The sequence below is a fragment of the Salmo salar genome, chromosome ssa06, assembly GCF_905237065.1.
Source record: "Salmo salar chromosome ssa06, Ssal_v3.1, whole genome shotgun sequence".
Taxonomy (NCBI): domain Eukaryota; kingdom Metazoa; phylum Chordata; class Actinopteri; order Salmoniformes; family Salmonidae; genus Salmo; species Salmo salar.
Genome location: NC_059447.1, coordinates 66178898 through 66193363, shown reverse-complemented (window position 1 = coordinate 66193363; position 14466 = coordinate 66178898). Strand labels below are relative to the sequence as shown.

Below are 14466 nucleotides of genomic sequence, written 5' to 3'. Positions count from 1 at the left end.
CCATGCCCAACAACCAGACTCCATTCAAACCTACGACAGATCACCAGACAACTCAAGACCATGAAAGCAACAGCATGGACATGCATGGTATGAGCATTCTGGCCAAGGTGAGTCAAACAGACACACATGACCAACATAGATTGACAAGCACCTACAGAACATTCTCAACAGCCACATAGAACCCGGCCAAAACCACATTAGCCATGCTAGTCACAGCTGCTGCCAGCATTGGCGCCCAGTTGGTTAGGGCAGGCCCCCTGCTCCCTGGCACCCCATTAGTGGGTGAGCGGAGGTGGAGGTAAAGGTAGAGAGGCTGAGAGAGGTGAGGCCTTACCCTGCTGGGCCAGAGGGTCTGCAGGCTGAGAGGCCTCTGGAGCCACGGAGCAGGAGTCTCCCAGCACAGAGAGGTTTACAGAGAGGTCAGCAGATGCAGGGGGAGCTGTGGAAGGAGAAGGGACAATAGCAGGCTGGGATGAGGGAGAGGACACAAGGGGAGCGATGTGGAAGACGACGGGCGACTGCTGGCAGGACGACGACAGGGACAGGGAGAGAGGGGGCAGCGGTGGAGGGGGAGGTGGGGTCGGAGGAGGAGGTGGTGGGGTGGGGTTGCTGCTGTTGCCGATGGTGACAGGTGAAGGAGCGGGGAACATGGGGGGCCCGTTGGGGGAGGGAGAGGAGTGTTTCTGTGACAGGGGGCTGGGGGCCGGGATGGCGATGACGGGGCGAGGGCCAGTGGCCTTGCCCGGCGGGCTACTGATCATGACGGGGGGCGAGGGAGGCAGGGGGCTGAAGTTGGTTGCTGACCACACCACTGACTTGGAGGGGGTTGCCGGGGATGGGGCAGGGGCAGGGGCCTGGGGAGGGACAGGCTGTCGCCTGGGGACTGTGGCGTAGTGGGGCAGGACCGGATGGAAGGCGGAGCCTAGTGAGGTGGCGAATCGGGAGGCAGAGTGTCGTAGAGGCGGGGTGGGGGGTGTTGCAGAGGAGGGTGACGGGGTGGGTGGAGGGTAGTTGGGGGTGGTGGGAGACACAGACGTAGAGGAGGTCTTGGAGGAGTACTCTGGAGGTGGAGGGGTGTGGAGGGTACTTTCAAATGCTACACACATCAGATGGACAGGACAGGACAGGAGGGGAGAAGCAGCCACAGTGCAGCCACACAAGAGGGAAAGAACACAGAACAGGAGAGAGAGAAAGGGGGAAACAGAAAGAATAGAGAAGGGGCAAATGAAGCAGGTAACTAGCAGACCTAAATCTCCTTTTTCTTGATTTCTTTATTCTTTCTCTGACAGAAAAGATGCTACTATTAGTACACGAGGTTAGACCAAACCAGAGGCAGACTCTAGAAACAATGTGTCATAATGTGTACACATGGATAGAGAAGCAGCAGAAAACCATAAATCGTCTATCTTTCAGGAGGGAGCATTTGGCTTGAGCCCCTCGGTGAAGGTAGGCTGATCTAGTCAGTCTCTGGTGGAACAGCACACACCAGATACAGTTACGCACTCTCCATATCTCATCCAAAACGATCCTATCCATACCAGGACTGGGCAAGCAGAACAGTTGTATTCTATACATTTGGAAGTCAAGGCACCACAATTGAGAGACTTAACCAATTTGGACATGTTTGGTTTCAGTAACTGACTGATTGCACAGACTCTGGTAGAAACTTATCCCAAGATAACAAAATGCTTCAATATTTGGGTGACTATACAGCTTCGATCACTTGCAATTCCCCATTACCTAGCTTTCTATCAGAATGACAGGTAGCCTAGTGGTTAAGAGCATTGGGCCAGTAACCGAAAGGTCGCTCTGGAAAAGAGCGTCTGCTAAATGACCAAAATAATGCTACTATAGATATATATATATATATAAATGATTTCAAGCCAGAAACCTTTACTAAAGAAACTATTTTGAATTGACAAGGAGTTTGCATAAAGTCTTACTGAACCACACAGAAAAAAATCCCATAATAAAATTCCTCATGGTGCTTTTTAGTCAATACCCCCATCAGTAGTATCCCCTCATCTCTCATGTACATAACCAGTGAGGAGAGGTGGGGGTAGTATCGCTGGGTGGTCACGTTGCCAGAGTTTGACTGCATGCTCCAAATGATCCATGCTCTGTTTTGTTGTGGGGCCCCAGCCAGCGTAGCCCTAGAGTTAGCCTAGAGTTAGCCTAGAGTTAGCCTAGAGTTAGCCTAGAGTTAGCCTAGAGTAGAGTTAGCCCTAGAGTTAGCCCTAGAGTTAGCCCTAGAGTTAGCCCTAGAGTTAGCCCTAGATTTAGCCTAGAGTTAGCCTAGAGCTGAGGCCGCTCCCGCCATATGTTTACTGAGGGCTAATGATGCTAATCCTTTGTGCCGGCCTCATTCTGCTCCACTGACCTCTCAGTGGTAGACTGAGCGCACACGCACCGCACGCACAAGCACACACACACCTCCGCCGTATGGGAAGCCTGGGCTCTCGCTGAGTGCTGCACTAGGCACACCTCCACACACAACAGCATGTAGACACACTCGTTCACATATACTCATGTGGTGAACACACACACACACACACACACACACACACCCCCACACCCCACGTCACACCACATCACAGACACATGAACACACCAACATTCTTGCCCTACATTCCGAACCACTTCACTCTATGTCATGTTACTTTCGAACAGACCATGTCCTGATTGGCTGTTGTTGAGTTGTTCTGAATGCTCACTGTGTTTCTGATACATCTCCACTAACTGGAAACATTGTTCATGTATGATTCTCCCACCCCATCTCTCTATCACACCTTTCCTCCTTCTGTTCCTCCAAACAGAAGACTAACTCTTCTCCCAATTTTCCCCTCCCCCCCACTCTCTCTGCCTCTCTCCCTCTTCTCATTTCTCCACTACCCCCTTCCCTCTTGTTCCCCTTTTCCTCCCCCTCTCTGGGTGGTTAGTGGCCACAGAAAGGCCCCAGCTTTGCTCTGTGATCCCAGAGTCGTAACCCATAAAGACACACACACACACACACACACACACACACACACACACACACACACACACACACACACACACACACACACACACACACACACACACACACACACACACACACACACACACACACACACACACACACACACACACACACACACACACACAAAAGCCCAAAATGGACATACACACTAACTAGAGTGTCCTAAAGAAGAGAGAGACCAGTGGAGTGAGGGACGGGCTTAAAACCACCCCTTTTATCATGGATTTCCATCAGAGGACCGTTAGGAATGGCTAGATTAACGAGGTCGACACACAAGGAACTCCTTGTTGTTTCTAATGTAATAAGGCCTATAGCTAACGTGAGACAGACTCCACAGAGTTACAGACACATCAAGAAGCCCATCCGTAGATGCCCTACGAGCAGACCTCTTCCTCCACGACCCCGGGTTGGTTTAAGTGTTCAGTTAGAGGTCAACCATGGTTATTAACACACAACATGACTTCCACAGACATCCAGTGGGATACTAAACATGGAAATCCAACCCAAAGTTTTTGCGAGGCTATGTACAGTAGGCCAATAGCACACATGTATAACTAGAAGCATATGAAAAGTGCATTCGCACGCTTCAAAAGCACCCCAAATGTTAACATGCAGTGCAACATTAATGATGGTGTTTGTCTTGTCATGTACTGTGGAAATTGTGTCGTGCACACATTTATTATACAAAATGCCCGAGGAAAAATAAAATCTACTCGATACCATAATGCCTTAGACATGTTTATGGTAATGTCAATAGGATGGCCCCTCCCCCTGGGCAGGCAGCATGTTGTTGATGTATTTTTAGCCTCTGACTAACATGGAGAATCTAGCCCAGCTAATGTGATGAGTGTGGCAGTGAACCATGCCAACCGTGCCAACACTGGCCCCCCCTCTGGCTTAATATATAGCAGCAATGCCCATCTCTCATCCTTGATCCTCCCCCAACCAACCCTTAGAAGCTGAGTCCCTCACCTGCCTATGCTTTGCTGGGCAGGCTGGCTAGGGTACCCTACCATCCACCAACACATACAGTAGACATAGCCATCCCTGGTCAAACAGAAGTAGGAAGAGACGGGGGAGTGTGTGTGTACGCGCGTGTTTGCCTGCTCGCTGAGAGAACACAAACACTCCCCCCATGCCCTAGGGCCACTCAAGCTGTTCCCCGTGCCCGTCCAACACACAGCCATATGGGCAGAGAGAGATGGGAGAGGAGCCTGGCTATAAGTCACTTTAAGTAACGAGAGGCCAGGGATGGCTGAGTAGAGTCAACGTCCGCTTCAGACTCCTGCTCAATGCCACGCTGGGATTTTACACCCAAGACGGCTCTTTGGAAGAACTACTGCTATAGGAAGTGAGCGCTAAACCCACTCACCTGTTGGTGACTATTCTGATCTGTCATCTTGTTCGGTCCTGTGACTTCAGTGTCTATTGTACTACCCTGCTCTGTCCTGGACATCAGATGTGTGTTGGTGTGTGTAAATGTGTAAGTATGTGCATGCATGTGTGTGAGTGTGTTTAAGGTGTGTGTAAGTGGTAAGTAAAAAGCATTGGCTGCTCACCGGCGTTGGAGATGCGTCTCCCTCTCTCCCAGTCCATCTGCTCACTGTCCAACTGCTGCTCCTGCTGCGTCTCGTTCTCCATCCTCTCCCTCTCCTGCTTCTCTCTCTCCATCAGCTCCCTCTCTCTCTCCGCCCTCTCTCTCTCCAGCTGCTCTCTCTCCTTCTCCTGACGCTCGCGCTCCAGGCGATCCCGTTCAGTGCGCTCCCTCTCGGAGCGCTCCCGCTCTCGCTCCTGGCGCTCCCGGTCTTGGCGTTCACGTTCGCGCTCCCTCTCCTGCATCTCACGCTCCAGCCGTTCCCTCTCCTGACGTTCCCGCTCCAGTCGCTCCCGCTCCACCTCCTTCAGCCGCTGCAGCTCCAGCAGCTGCCTGCCACGGGAAGAGAGGAGAGAAGAGGAGGTGAGGAGGAGAGAGAAGACACCAGAGGGGTGGGGAAAGAGGAGATAAGAGAGGGAGGAAGAGAAAGGGTTTGATGAGGAGAGATGGGAAAGGAAACCATATAGTTTAGGAAAGAGGGAGAGATGAGCAAAGGGAGGAGAATAAGAACAGAGAGACCAAAGAGGAGAAAGAACAGAGTGGAGAAGATGAGCCGACGAGACTTTGACCTCGTTTTCCACGCTGGCCTAATGCACCATGCAGACCCACAGGCAGTGCTGTCACTTGGACAGGCCTTCTTGTTATCATTATATAAGCTTGTTGTCATTATGTAATTACTGTACAAGACAAGCCGTTACGCAATCACAGCTAGCTCTGCACGTTTCTGTTGTTGAACACAACAACGTAGCCAGTCTGCTTCTGGCTATAGCTTCTCTTTCTGTACTGATAAGGAGAGAATCTGTATAAAATAATAATAAAAAAAGTCATCTGTATCCAGCTTGTACTTATTGTCTGCATAACAATTACCAAGAACACTGTATGTAAACACATCCAATATCAGCTTGTTCAGTCCAACAAAACACATTGCTGCAGAGTTCTGATATGAACTCAGGATTGGGAATAATGCATTTCTACAGGTACAAACAGTGAACTCCAAAAGTATTGAGACAGTGACACACTTTCGAAATGATACAATGACTATGAAGTAAGTGCAGAATGTCAGCTATAATTTGAGGATATTGACATTCATATCAGGTGAATTGTTTAAAAATTACAGCACTTTTTGTGGATAGTCCCCCCATGTTAGGAGACCAAAAGTATTGGGACAAATTCACTTATATGATTGTTAAAGTAGTCAAAAGTGTAGTATTTGGATCCATATTCCTAGCACACAATGACTACATCAAGCATGCGACTCTACAAACCTGTTGGATGCATTCTCTTTGTTTTGGTTGTGTTTCTGATTATTCTGTGCCCAATAGAAATGAATGGTAAGTTTATTTTGAGTCACTTTTATTGTAAGTACAAATAGAAATGTTTCTAAAGACTTCTACATTAATGTGGATGCTACCATGACTACAGAAAATCCTGAATGAATCGTGAATAATGTTGCGTGAGAAAGTTAGACGCATAAATATCAAACCACCTCAAAAAATGCTAACCTCCCCTGTTATTATAATGGTGAGAGGTTAGCATGTCTTGGGGGTATTATATAAAATGCTAACCTCCCCTGTTATTATAATGGTGAGAGGTTAGCATGTCTTGGGGGTATGATATAAAATGCTAACCTCCCCTGTTATTATAATGGTGAGGGGTTAGCATGTCTTGGGGGTATGATGTTTGTGCGTCTAACTTTCTCACTCATCATTATTCACGACTCATTCAGGACCATCCACATTAATGTAGAAGTGTTTAGAAACATATTCTATTCTTATTTACAATAAAAGTAAATCCAAAATGACACAATAGATTATTTACCAATCATTTCTACTGGCCACAAAATAATCTGAAACACAACCAAAACAAACAGCAAATGCATCCAACAAGTTTGTAGAGTCGCTATGTGCACAGGTCAGATCAGGGATATTGCCTCTGCGTATTGAAACAGGTAAGATCAGGGATATTGCCTCTGCATATTGAAACAGGTCAGATCAGGGATATTGTCTCTGCGTATTGAAACAGGTCAGATCAGGGATATTGCCTCTGCGTATTGAAACAGGTCAGATCAGGGATATTGCCTCTGCGTATTGAAACAGGTAAGATCAGGGATATTGCCTCTGCGTATTGAAACAGGTAAGATCCGGGATATTGCCTCTGCGTATTGAAACAGGTAAGATCAGGGATATTGCCTCTGCGTATTGAAACAGGTACGATCCGGGATATTGCCTCTCGATTGAAGGTAAGATCATATTGCCTCTGCGTATTGAAACAGGTGTTGTAATTTCTAAACGGTTCACCCGATATGGCAATACCCTCAAATTAAAGCTGCAATTTAACCTCATCATCATTGTATCATTTCATATCCAAAGTGCTGGAGTACAGAGCCAAAACAACAACAAATGTGTCACTGTCCCAATACTTTTGGAGCTCACTGTATCTCACCACTAGAGGGCAGCATTCTCCAATAAAAGGTGAGGCAGGCTACGTCCTGGCATAGTCTACTGTAGCTAAACGTGTTGTAGTAGAGTCAGGCTCCAAACCATTTCACAGACTGTTCTCTCTCTCCCCATCTCTCTGCCATGGAGGCTGTGACTGATGTACCTGGCCATTCTGTGGGGCTTCATCTGCCTCAGCCAGGCCTCTGTCCAACATTACCCAGAATGTCATAATGATACTGGAAAACCCTATCCATCTCCTGTACATACAGACCGCTACAGCTCAGTGTTGAGGTGTGGAGAGGACAGACGGATGACGCAGATATCAGGGAGTGTGTGTAATGTCGATGATGTGGGGGTTGGGAGGGCTGTGAGTTTGAAACATCTTGCATTTGGTCACAATTTGGATCATACACTGAGTGTATAAAACCTCAGGAACACCTTCCTAATATTGAGTTACACCGGTTTTTGCCCTCAGAACAGCCTCAACACGTCGGAGCATGGACTCTACAAGGTGTCGAAAGCGTTCCACAGAGATCCTGGCTCATGTTGACATCAATGCTTCCCACTTTTAGCTGGATGTCCTTTGGGTGGTGGACCATTCTTTAAACACACTGGAAACTGTTGAGCGTGAAAAACCCAGCAGCGACGCAGTTCTTGACACAAACAGGTGCACCTGGCACCTACTACCATAACCCGTTCAATGGCACTTAAATCTTTTATCTTGCCCATTCACCCTCTGAATGGCACACATACACAATCCATGTCTCAATTGTCTCAAGGCTTAAAAAGAGCAGGTGTTTTGTACACTCAGTGTACAGTATGTGCCAACCTGATACCCTTACCTGTCTTGACCAAATGTCAAGGAAAGAACTCCACTGGCATGACAAAATAATCTGTGGTGCTTTATTACTATTTATAAAGTGGATGAACAGACCTTAGCCGTGGTATATTGGCCATATACCACACCTCCTCGGGCCTTATTGCTTAAACGAACGGTACGCATGCGCTTTTCCCTCAGACAATTCTTCCTTCTTGCTGTAAACCAAACCCAGTTCCAGTTGAATCATCAACTCAACGTCAGTCCTATCTGGTGTGACGTCACATCTCCCCCTCTCTCCATCTGGCCTGGACCTAGCTACACACACATACACTTGTTCCTCAATGATGATGTCACAAACAGACACCCGCCCCGCCCCCTCCCTCCAGGTACGCCCCTTGAATACTCTATCCCACCTGTCACCACTTGTTACCAGCCAGCTTGTCATTGAACCCCTCCTACATCTCTGGCTCTGCATCCCCTGGTAAGGCAACATCAAGTCTCCACACGCCCTTCAGAGAGGAACATGATGGAAACCAATTGCTTCCATGTCCAAAATAGGCCTGGAGGAGAATGATGTCAGATCACCTGGGTGTAAACAACCTACGATACACCTGTTTATGAAAAAAAGCACTTCCTTTTCCCATAAGTGCAGTGTGTGTGTGTGTGTGTGTGTGTGTGTGTGTGTGTGTGTGTGTGTGTGTGTGTGTGTGTGTGTGTGTGTGTGTGTGTGTGTCTACCTGCCCCTGAACTACTCATGCAGCACATTTTCCACCCAGTAAAACCCAGTCGAATAGGACTCATCTGTAGCTGAATCTATTCTACACTATGTGCTGAGAGAAGCAGTGAGACCAGTCAGAGTGGAGGATGGACATCAATAAACCCTCAATGTGCCAACTCAGGGAACTGCAGGATCAATCAATCCAGAATGACTTAATGGACTCCAGTGACCTAAGGCAGGGGATTTCATGGAAGGCAAATCTCTCCTCTTTTCCTGATGGAGCTCTAAAAAGCCTTGAAAAGCCTTACATTGAATGAAATGATGACCCTTGACTAATATCACCAGTGACATATAATCCATCATTAACATACATAGTTTAAGAACCACATGAGAATGATTTGAATGTTACTTATTAAGACTAAAGCTTTAGCTAGTATTACAGGGACAGTATTACAGGCCACGGCTCCAATCCATTCTGTAGGCTGGATTAGCCAGAGGAAAAGAGGAAGTCAGAGTCAGCTGGCAGAGATCCTCTCTCTCCCAGGACCAGTGTGGAGGAGGCTGAGAAGGCTTTCACTCGCTGTCGCCTCAGCAAGGCTTCCCTCAGTCCTACCACTGACCCCATTCTACATATTCGCCAGTCTCACTCTACAAGGTGTCCCCATATCACACTGCACTGTTACCGAACCGTAGCTGTACCCAGCAGGCTCCCAGAGGAAGGCCCAACTCCTCACTCCTGGAGCACTTCATAATGACAGCCTCGTTAACCGTAAGACAGGGAGTATTGAGCGCAGAGGACTACTGTTCCAGTTTAGTCCTCATCTCCCTCTCCCCTCCCTCCCTTAACCTCAACACCCTCCTCACTCACCTCCTCCCTCTCCCTCACTGAGTTCATTAAAAAGAGCAGGAGTGAGGAGTGTCCTACCATTCATTAGGCGCTGGGCCACTAGAGGGCTGGAGGCAGAGTATGAGGCTCAGAGGACCATTCCCAGGAGTTTCTCTATAGGATAACATCCCCTGATCACCACAGTGATATAGTTACAGTAGAGAGTACAGCAGAAAGTCTACTGTATAATGTAGTGTATATCAGTGCTAAGATAAGGGGCGCTCTAGAGATTAGCATGTACTCCACCCAGGGGCGGTAGCTCCACCAACTAGAGGATCATCAAACTGTGACAGGAGTGCTGACAGGCTACTGGAGACCACTGCACAAGCCTCTAAACACCCCGATTCAAAAAAATATACGAGGGGGCAACAGTGATATCTAATATAAGAATGTCGGAGGTTACATTTGGCAGGATAGTGTTGACAGCAGCAGGAAGGGGTTATTACGCAACACCACTAGAAAGACAGACAGGGTTGGAGAAGGTCAGTGGGGGATAATGCCACTGACGTGCTGTCCCAATGACCCATCATACATGGGGAGTAGTTAACCATACAAAACAGAGGTCAACTGTATAGGAATAGCCTAGTACCAGGAGATAGTGTATGGTACATTTTAATGCTACACACTCTATATAAAACAAGACTTGCTTCACCATAAAGGGACTAGGTTTTACAAACATAGACATTTGATTAACTTGGGTTATAGTGACATGACATTCCATCTGTCCACAGAAATGGATCAGACTAATTCCCTACAGCGTATTTGTATTTATTTTTATGTGCAATGCTATCTGACACGTACTGCATTCCCTGGAATACGAGATCATAACATTCCTACACAACACGCATGGAGAACAGTTCAAATAACAACCAGGGTGAGGGAAGGGGTTAAAAGTGGGTTGGGAAAGAAAAGAAATAACCTAGGATGAATTACTGTTCAACTGTACAGTACGTCCCTGTGCGGGCATAATTGTGAACATTTGAGATATAGTTTAAATCAAATCAAATAAGCACCAGGTCTCACCCTGTCTGTCAGGAGAGATGGCGTGGAGAGAGGGAAGGAGAGGGGGAGACGGAGGGGAGTTAAGACGGAGAAGCTGAGAGAGGTGGACTGACTGCCATTCGCCTAGGGGACAGCGATAAGTTGGAGCAATGTTCTCTTTGAGTTAAACATGGATATTCTGAAGCAGTAAGGTCATCAGCCTTCTCAGATGAGGGATCATAAAGAAAACAGGGATGTCAGTTTGAGTACTAGTGTATACTGTACCCATTAGCTGAACGACCAAGTTCTTTACATTCCAATATAGAAGCTTTTGGGATATGACAACTATATATCTCTCATACTGTTGAACAATACAATGTATCATCATAGTAAGCCAAAATGGAGAATTAACAATACAATGTATCATCATCTCGGTCTTGCTGAGAGAGAAGGCAGCTCCCTGCAGGTCCTATTGAAGAATGGAACCAGATGAGAAATGATCAAAGGATGCCTCACCGCATGTCAACACACAAACACAGAATTTCCCTCACTTTCTCACAGGAGACAAACATACACAACGAGCCGAGTGGGAAAGGGCTGGATTTGTCTCGGACTTTGCCTCTCTCCCACTAAAGGGAATGAAGGCTTCAAAGATGTGAAAAACCTTGCTGATCCATTTACTGGCGTCTCAGTTCCTGACATGCGTTGCCTGGGGAACAGTTGCTAAGGGAGTGTAGGCGGAACACGGCCTGAATCCGAACGTTTTCCAACAACTTACTACTATTGACAACAAAAAAAAGAAAAAAGAAAAGCTTGGGCTCTATTTTACAAGAAAAAAATAATCACTTGAATGTGTTTGACAGATGACTTATTTAGACAGTAGGAAACCAGTCAGAACTGTGTGCGGGGGGGGGGACGGGACGACGACTTGACAGTATGAATGCCTCAGGACGAGGCCAGAATAGAAATGAAGACTAAATTTGAACCAAGGTTGGGGCAAGACAGAGCAGATGTTATGCAACATGGTATACAGTTACAGAACATCCTTTTCAAAAATATAGAAAATTCTGCATTGACGAGTAAGCAAACAAATTGCAAACAGTCCAAGTTTTGGGTATAGCAACAGTGTGATGCTGTTATCCTTGATTCCGACAGCCAAGGAAAGCAAAGCTGCAGAATCACAAAGCCTGGAAAGCCCACCGTCCAGTCAGTCAGAGCAGCTTTCCTCATTGGCTCAGAGGCCTGAACAGTTTTGTCTGTGTGGACTGATGCCCAGTTAGTCCATATGGAGCTACTCTATAAAGGACTCAGTCCAAATCTACAGCTCACAGTCACTACCACGTGTCCCCCTAGCCAAGTGCAGGAGACCAGAACAGAACACTAGTCAAGGAAGGGAATTTGTGTGTTGGACACTAACAGAACACAAATACATACAGAGTGTACAAAACATTAGGAACATGGACTGACCAGGTGAATCTAGGTGAAAGCTATGATCCCTTATTGATGTCACTTGTTAAATAGACTTTAAATCAGTGTAGATGAAGGGGAGGAGACCGGTTAAAGAATGCTTTTTAAGCCTGGAGACAATTGAGACATGGATTGTGTGTGTGTGCCATTCATAGGGTGAATGGGCAAGAGTAAATACTTACAGTGCGTTCAGAAAGTATTCAGACCCCTTGACTTTTACATTTTGTTACGTTCCAGTTTTATTCTAAAAATATATATTTTTAAAATTCCCCTCATCAATCTACACACAATACTCCATAATGACAAAGCGAAAACAGGTTTTTAGACATTTTTGCAAATGTAGTAAAAAGAAAAAAAAGAAATACCTTATTACATAAATATTCAGACCCTATGTTATGAGATGTGAAATTGAGCTCAGGTGCATCCTGTTTCCATTGACCATCCTTGAGATGTTTCTACAACTTGATTGGAGTCCACCTGTAGTAAATTCAATTAATTGGACATGATTTGGAAAGGCACACACCTGTCAATATAAAATCCCACAGTTGACAGTACATGTAAGAGCAAAAACCAAGCCATGAGGTCGAAGGAATTTTCTGTAGTGCTTCGGGACAGGATTGTGTAGAGGCAGAGATCTGGGGAAGGGTACCAAACAAATGTCTGCAGCATTGAAGGTCCCCCAAAACACAGTGGCCTCCATCATTCATAAATGGAAGAAGTTTGGAACCACCAAGACTCTTCCTAGAGCTGGCCGCCTGGCCAAACAGAGCAATCGAGGGAGAAAGGCCTTGGTCAGGGAGTTGACCAAGAACCCGATAGTCACTCTGACAGAGCTCCAGAGTTCCTCTGTGGAGATGGGGGAACCTTCCAGAAGGACAACCATCTCTGCAGCACTCCACCAATCAGGCTTTTATGGTAGAGTGGCCAGACTGAAGCCACTTCTCGGTAAAAGGCACATGACAGCCCACTTGGAGTTTGCCAAAAGGCACCCAAAGGACTCTCAGACCATGAGAAACAAGATTCTCTGGTCTGATGAAACCAATTTAGGATTATTTGGCCTTAATGCCAAGCATCACATCTGGAGGAAACCTGGCACCATCCCTATGGTGAAGCATGTTGGTGGCAGTATCATGCTGTGGGGATGTTTTTCAGCGGCAGGGACTGGGAGACTAGTCAGGATCGAGGGAAAGATGTACGGAGCAAAGTACAGAGAGATCCTTAATGAAAACCTGCTCCAGAGTGCTCAGGACCTCCGACTGGGGCGAAGGTTCACCTTCCAACAGGACAACAACCCTAAGCACACAGCCAAGACAACACAGGAGTGACTTTGGGACAAGTCTCTGAATGTCCTTGAGTGGCCCAGCCAGAGATCAGACTTGAACCTGATCAAACATCTCTGGAGACCTGAAAATAGCTGTGCAGTGACGCTCCCCATCCAACCTGAAAGAGCTTGAGAGGATCTGCAGAGAAGAATGGGCGAAACTCCCCAAATACAGGTGTGCCAAGCTTGTAGCGTCATACCCAAGAAGACTCAAGGCTGTAATCGCTGCCAAAGGTACTTCAACAAAGTACTGAGTAAAGGGTCTGAATATTTAAGTAAATGTTTTTTTTATACATTTGCCCATTATTTTTAAACAACAGGTTTTACTTTGTCATTATGGGGTATTGTGTGTAGATTGATGACGGGAAACAACAATTTAATCCATTTTAGAATAAGGCTGTAAATTGTGGAAAAAGTCAAGGGGTCTGAATACTTTCCGAATGCACAGTAAGTGCCTTTGAACGGCGTATGGTAGTAGGTGCCAGGCACACCGGTTTGAGTCTGTCAAAAACTGCAACGCTACTGGGTTTTTCACACTCAACAGTTTCCTGTGTGTATCCAGAATGGTCCACCACCCAAAGGACACCCAACTTGACACACCTGTGGGAAGCATTGGAGTCAACATGGGCCAGCATCCCTGTGGAACGCTTGACACCTTGTAGAGTCCATGCCCCGACAAATTGAGGCTATTCTGAGGGCAAAAAAGGAGGGTGCAACTCAATATTAGGACGGTGTTCCTAATGTTTTGTACACTCAGAGTTTAGTCTGCCACCGCTGCAGGTGTTTGGTGCTATCCCTCCACCACTATTACTGTGTGATCTCAATGTCAAGCAGCAAAGAAATGCTCCTCAATTTCCAATCTCCCTGCATCAGTATGAAGGATATCAGCCTTTTGTCTCAGCACTTACAGCGCTGCAGCCAACCTGCTATTGCTTCACACCAGTTATTTATATACCCCATTATTCCACCTCATGTATTTTTTATCTAACGGTAGGTTCATACTGGGAATCTCGGGTACGTTTAGAGAGGCGTCTGACAGTCTTCCCATGGCTGTGGTGTCTGTGGTGTCTTCAGAGGGACTAGGATTTAGGATTGGGGGTAATGAGAAAAACAACAAAATCCACGTCTTTGCCTGTGTAATCCTCTGGAAACCACAACCAGCGACATTCTGACCGAGGAGAGCAAACTAAATATTTATTTATTGTGTGGTAAAAAACAAATG

The 14466-nt window shown here is 46.6% G+C and overlaps 1 protein-coding gene across 1 annotated transcript in view; it reads right to left on the bottom strand.

Annotated features, from left to right (window-relative positions):
* Positions 1-14466, bottom strand: part of LOC106607863 (ENAH actin regulator) — a 79514-nt gene that overhangs the window by 15311 nt on the left and 49737 nt on the right. Inside the window, 2 exon segments of the mRNA XM_045720888.1 lie at positions 335-1096; positions 4579-4946. Of these exon segments, the coding sequence (XP_045576844.1) occupies positions 335-1096; positions 4579-4946 (1130 nt within the window).